At 48.5% G+C, this 6,623-nt stretch overlaps 3 protein-coding genes across 3 annotated transcripts; 1 reads left to right on the forward strand and 2 right to left on the reverse strand.

Moving 5' to 3' along the window:
- Positions 1–136: 136 nt before the first annotated feature.
- AKAW2_80130S (uncharacterized protein) lies at positions 137–1,335 on the forward strand (the record flags this gene model as incomplete). The annotated part of the gene is made up of 2 exons (XM_041681116.1): positions 137–1,160; positions 1,232–1,335. 2 exons carry the CDS (start codon positions 137–139, stop codon positions 1,333–1,335), a joined length of 1,128 nt encoding a protein of 375 aa, XP_041548091.1.
- Positions 1,336–1,735: 400 nt separating this feature from the next.
- Positions 1,736–3,031, reverse strand: AKAW2_80131A (uncharacterized protein; the record flags this gene model as incomplete). The annotated part of the gene is made up of 5 exons (XM_041681117.1): positions 1,736–2,168; positions 2,241–2,386; positions 2,488–2,647; positions 2,714–2,880; positions 2,936–3,031. The coding sequence occupies 5 exons, from the start codon at positions 3,029–3,031 to the stop codon at positions 1,736–1,738; spliced, it is 1,002 nt and encodes a 333-aa protein (XP_041548092.1).
- Positions 3,032–5,955: 2,924 nt separating this feature from the next.
- Positions 5,956–6,623, reverse strand: AKAW2_80132A (Zn(II)2Cys6 transcription factor domain-containing protein; the record flags this gene model as incomplete). Its single annotated transcript, XM_041681118.1, has 2 exons — positions 5,956–6,327; positions 6,477–6,623. 2 exons carry the CDS (start codon positions 6,621–6,623, stop codon positions 5,956–5,958), a joined length of 519 nt encoding a protein of 172 aa, XP_041548093.1.

Here is a 6,623-nt window from a genome sequence, read left to right on the forward strand (position 1 = left end):
GCAGTACAGAATTTGATGAAATATGTTGCCACAATCGAATCACGCAGCACAGTAGACAAGCTAGCAAATAAAACAAATACATCAACCTTGAGAAACAAGCTTCCTACATGCCCAGACAAGGGATATTTCGTGGGAAATGACACCCCGTCGATCAAGCAAACGAGTAGGACGGCCCCGTCTAGACACCACCGCCACCACTACCAACAGCACCGCCATTCTCTCTCCCAATCGTCGCACCCAAGTCCGTCGTGCTCAGCGCACATACCGACTCAAGAAGGAAGCCGTGTTCCGAAAAGCGATCGACAGAGCCGAGCAGCTTGAAGCGAGATTCCGCATCGTCAGGGAAGAGGTAGCAGGGTTACTCGCTGATGTCGCCACTGAGGACCACCAACTACATCCTACAATCCATACTCGCTTGAAACGACTTCATGAGATTCTCCTGTCCGATGACGGTGATGACACTCCCGTCGCAACCAGCACAAACGATACTACACCATTATGCTCTTCCTCATCCTCATCCACAGCATCAGATCAATCTCCATCCGCACATCATCATCATCACCAACAACCAACATACCCCAATAACAACCACCCTCTAATCCCTAACCAACCACTCACGCCCCTCCCAACAAAACACCACACCTACGCCTTCCACGAACCCCGTTTCTTGCGCAAACTCCACCGCTACACCCTCGAGCACGCCTACCGCCTCTTCACCGACCCGCGCTCCAACCCATCCACCATCTACCGCGTCTTCCGCCTGGTGCCTTGCATCCGAGATCCGCAGAAGACCCAACCGCGCTTCCAGCAGCTCTTGACGGGCGGGTGTACCGATCCGCTAGAGGTGCCGGGATTACCCTTCTACGGTATTGGCGGCGCGGGTACGCATTTCCGGGGTGTTGACGGGGATGTACCGCAGAATAGGAGGATGCCAGGGAGGGTGTTGGGGGTGATGAGCAGTAGTAGTAGTAGTAGGAAGAGTAGGGATGATATGCTGGAGATGTATGGACTTGGAGGGACGTGGTTTGATTGTCGTGATGTAGAAGGGTTTTTGGGGTTGATGGGGGTGGATATTACTCATGGGGGGATGTTTCTGAGGTGTAGTGGGATTGGAGATGCTGTGGGGGAGTATGTTTTGGATGTTGAGGGGTTCTTTTCGAGTAAGTGGCTATGTTCTTTGGTGGGATCCAATTGGGGTTTTGGTAGTTTGCTGATGAGTGAATGTTACTAGGGCTTCTTCCTGGGCTTGTGATCCTTGGTCGTACGCCAGGGTTTAGGGAGGTGGATGTTAGGCGAGCGTTGCAGGGTTCGGTGAGGAGGGTGGATCGTATATAATAAAGATTGTCTTAGGCTAGTTGTTTTCCTCGAAGCTTGGATTGGGTTGATTATAATATCAGTGTGGGGGATGGTTTCTATGTTTCGGGTTTACGTCAGGCTATGGACTATAGGAGGATACTAGTAACTGCTGCCATTATTGTCATCTGATTCCGAAACTCAAAAATTACTACTAGTGATGATCGTGATATACAACAAAATATATAGAACGTCCTTGATCACCTTGTGACCTCGCTTCATATCAGGAAAAGACGATGGTTTTATAACCCATCAACGATAAAACATATGAATGCAATATGTCCTCAAGGGCATATAAGTGCAAAGTTCCCACCCTCTCAAACTTGATATCTTCCAAATCATGGTAGTATCGCCCCCTCGATCTAAATAACATACAACTCCGTCAGTTTGCACCAAGGTGATCGAACTTGGCCTTTGAAAACGGACACATCGCTACCCCCCTCGCCTTGATCACCTCAATATCACTTCTCATCTCCTCCACTCCCCTTCCCCTTTGTGGCTCCGGCCCAATCGTCATCAGATCGTATCCTTGTGGTTGATACCGGTCTCCACGCGAACCAGGTACCTTGCCTCCGAACAACCTGACTAGCAATGCTCCAGGACCCCATTTCGACCAGACAGTAGGTCGAATATACCACGGTTGCAGGACTTTTCTCTCAAAATTGTACAACTTCGTCTCCTGATTCGGCATATCATGCACTAATTTGACGGCACGGAAAGCCGGACGCGGAAGGGCGAGATATCGCAGAAACAGTTTCCGTGAGGTTTGCACGAGGTTTATCACGAATGATAAGAGATATCCTGGGGATTCGAGACTGAAACAACTGTTAGCACAGGGTCCAATGTAACGCTGGATTATAACATAGTATAAAAATGAGAAACCCCACCCCAAACTCAACCTCATCACCTCATCCAACCCAGCACCCAACATCCGCCTCACCACAGGCCTCACCAACCGCGGAAGCGCAGAGTCCACATAAACACGAACATACTGATCATTCGTAGCCGTAAACCTCGCAACCCGCTCCTCATACTGAACCGTCCAACGAGTCAACTCCAATGCAAACTGCACCCCATCTGCCCACCCCTCCGCCTTCGACGGAAGTACATCAAACGGGATGCCCATATCCTCACCCAGATTCTTGTGGAATATCCCCAGAGCACAGATCTCCACGTCCGTGAGACCCCGCACTCTTCCCGCTCAATGACGTTGAGAATCTCAGCGAGTCCATCGCCGAGTGTATGCAGGAGATCATCATCGGTGATTTTGTTGGCGCGGCGGTAGCGCGCGTGGCTATAGTGGTTAGTTCAGAACAAACAAGTTCAATAACTAACACCAATGAAGATGTGTCACACATACAGATAATTCATCCTCGCCACAGCAGTCGCATAGCGATCCGAATCTCTCCGCTGGGACTGCGACTCTCGGAGAAGAATCTCCGTGTCGACGGCGCGTTTACCCGCGTTTCGCCGGTTATTCTGGCCTGTCACGGCGAATAGCTTCGACATGGTGGGGATGCCTCCGGCCTTGCATTTGATTTAGTTGTTTGGTTGCAGTTAGGTGCTATGCGGTCGTACGTACCTTCAAAAGAGCCATACGACGAGCCTTGGCAAACGCATAGGGAAATTCCAGCTCTTGTAGTTGGGTTATGATTGCGTGTGCTTCTTCAATGGTCATGCTTGATAGAGGTCTTTTGTTGGTTGCGAATGGGGCTTCTATTGCTGTTTTGCGTCGGTAACGGAGGTGTTGGACTAGGGTTAGGTAGATGGTGAAGGCTAGTATAGCTATACATGTGGTTAGGGGGTGCATGGTAGTCTGTGGTTGTTGCAGTTGGTCGGTGGTGGTCATTTTGTTGTTTCTGACTTTCTGTATTCTGAGAAGGGGTCGTTGGTGTTATCTTTCAGATAGGGGCTGGCTGGCAGATCCAAGATAATTCGTGCGAGGTGGCCGGGTGAGGTTATATATGTCAACAAAATAGTACTGACTTTAAATATGCCTCCCAACAAAAATAATAAAAAGCAAAAGTCAAAGACATATGAAAGAATATTTTACGAATTGTTGGTTCCAGGTCTCTCCCCCAGCGAGAGACTTACTATTAGTATGACCGAGATATTGTAATCCAGGGCTTGCGCCGAGGCCGCTCACTGACCTACCCCAACACCCACACTATTACGAACTCCACATGGGCAGAGTATTATTCATATGCTAAGCATAGCATAGCACTATCTCTGATTTTCCAGGTAGATGGGAACAACATGTGCAATCACATGGATGCTGTCTGTCATCTTGAATGTGAATTCCTAATAGTGCTATTGAGTATAGGGCCTAAACAGAGCAATGCTGTATGAGGCCTAATTTATTACAAAGGTGTATGAATTAATCAGTGTGGCCGAGTGGATAGAGTAATTGTTATCAGGTTTCTTGGTACTATATAGATTACCATCTCAAACACTATACAGTATGTGGCTCTATTGACCATCCCTTGTATAAAATGATAGGGGGCGTTGTCATAGAACAACCTAAGGACGTTGCTACTACAAGGCTAAAAGAAAAACATCTTTTACCCGCAGCTACCTGCGGACCAGTAGAATGTTGCTTATTTAGACAGAATGAACACGCGGGAGCAGGTGATTCATGACCCACTAGATCTATTACAATCATATTAGACTGTGTCATAGAAAGGGACTATCAAAGATACTGTAATACCACTTCACAATACTGTGATCAAGTTTTATCAGGGTATCAGAACCTACAATAAATTTGACTATACTAAGCATAGAAACAGGGAAGAAATGTGATATAAATCAGACTAACCCTCCTCCATAATCTTGCATCTGGAGATATATTAAATGTGTTCTTCTCCCCAGCACTAGATATTTATCCAAACAATTTCTCCTTTATCGTACTAGTCAAAGGCAGCCGTGGGAATTCGGAACCTGCTCTACTATTTATTTTTAGCGTAGATGAGAGACACCTCATGTCAAACGCCCGTAAGAGTTCCATCCAAGGTGGCTACCACTACACCAGCCAAACACTAGATGAGTAGTATAAAAGATGATATCATTGGATATTAGGATAGTGGAGGAGTACAATAAGCTTTGACTTCCGACGACCAGGGTTTGATTATGACGTCTCCTTCAGGGATATATTTGTCGGTCAATTCCGACAAGGAAGCTTCAGAGCACATTACGGATGGTCCAGTCGGGTGTCCCGGTTTGTCGGAACGAAATTTGGGCGTAGAGCCGGGATAGTTGTATACGGTCCTCTACAGGAGATTACAGAATATCCATTATTTATGTATGCAATTTTTAAATGAGAGTTGGTTCGAATATGGCTAAAGACTATCCCGGCCTGCCAAATCTCAGGCCGTTGCAGTGCAGCGTGAGAGTACCTGCGGCTGCAGTATTCTGCAGCAATTTCCCTACCACACCAACACAGTTGCCTAACCAGGCAAAGAAATAGTACCAGGCGATCACACTAGCTCGCCATTGGCTCATATCCTCAATGTAGAATCGAAGGAATAGTTGGAGCCATGACCCACCCCGGAAAGCCCGAGCAACGCCACACATTAACGGACCTTACCAAGTGGGCCACCATGAGCCCTTAGTCTCTGCAAAAGAGCCCTGAAAAGCCAGTAAGATCCCTCAAGTGCAAGCCTGACGTGGTCGTAGCCGAAGAAAACGTCCGCGGCCCGATTTGCATTCTGCAGGAATCATACTTTTGTCTCGAGAAAGGGAAAAAATGACAGAAAAAGCCACGGTTGGTCCTCCGCTTGTTCAGATAGGCCCGTGGGCCGGCAAGTGATCAGTTATGCAGATTAATGTGCACACCAGACAGACCCAATCATAGGCTGACCTGCATATGCAAGATTTGCTGTCGGTGACCCAACCTCAACCCTGAGCGTTTACCAGCGCGCTATTTCGGGCCCATCGATCGACATATGCTGGGGGGTTCGTGAAGAATGGGCTTATGTAGCCATGATGCTTCGTCCGACGTTCGAGTGCTTTGTCTCCATTGCTTCCGGTGCCTAGATGATTTGCACCTTGAGTTCCACCACACTCCCTCATTGCAGTCTCCAGAACTGGCTACTTTATTGTTCTCAGAGTATGTAGCGCCTAAGAGACCTTCTTCCACCCCCAATAATGTAGACGGACCGCACCAAAGACCTCCATGACTGATTGTGATGTCTTCAACTGCATAGACAAGTATCGAAACGAGAGGGCGAAAAGGGGCCCCTTAGACGCTCACATTTCTCAGCCATCCACTCAATCATGCCAGAGCCACCATAGGAGAAGCGAGGAGACGGGAGGATATGGAGAAGATAGGAAATCTGTGGTTGGAAGCCTGGCAAATGTATGTTCTCACTTTCGTTTCTTTTAACAGTGAACTAAGGGAATTATTGCCCTTCACATAACCTGGCCCTCTTTTCCCTTCCCCTCATCTCCTGCCCCGAGGCCTCTAACGTAGCTTCTCATAGTCTCGTTGAATAATATGGTAAAACGTGAACCGGTACTGTCGTCGCGTGCTCATGTCGGAGTCGTAGATAGGAAAGGTAAGTGGTCATCAATTTGATATATATCGTCGCTGGTGGTAGGTTCATTTTATTGCTCGTCATTCGGTAAACCATCCGGCCTGGAGCTCGCCGGCGTGCTGTTGTTGCCGTCTGTTGCCACGGAATCCACCCCGTCAGGTATATTTATCTCATCTTTCGGGGCGGAGCGAGCAATAACGGCCCGGATTTCATCATGAGTTGCGCCCGATCGGATGACGTCGAGAATGCCGTCGATGGTGGCACGATCACCAGATCGTAGCGCCTCGAGAAGTTGTTCCACAAAGCCACGGTAATATTTCAGATCCTCCTGGGCACGCTTGGCCGCGACTTTACGTCGCTTGTCGGCGAATTCATCGATCACGCACTCCCGGTCGTGAAGAGCACATTCAGCGCACGGCGTCCCTGTTGTATCTGCACTACACTGTGATACGGCCAGCCAAGTCAGAGCAGAAAGAGTGAGAAGATAGAAGAACTTAATGGAGGAGGGGCTAGATGAACCATTATGATGCATCATAAAGGAAAGGAAACCGCTAGAGTGTACTAGAAGAGCCAAGTTGGGGGAGTTTTCACCTTCGTTCGACGTCGTTTACATTCCCCGCAAGCCGTAGAAGCGCGCTTTATTTTCCCCTCCTCGGGCGCAGCAGCCGGGGTTGGAGGTTCTGGAATCCTCCTTGGGGCAATGGGACGAAAAGGTTTCCCAGACCCTTGTTGGGCCAT

Source organism: Aspergillus luchuensis, chromosome 8 (assembly GCF_016861625.1).
Source record: "Aspergillus luchuensis IFO 4308 DNA, chromosome 8, nearly complete sequence".
Classification (NCBI taxonomy): Eukaryota; Fungi; Ascomycota; class Eurotiomycetes; order Eurotiales; family Aspergillaceae; genus Aspergillus; species Aspergillus luchuensis.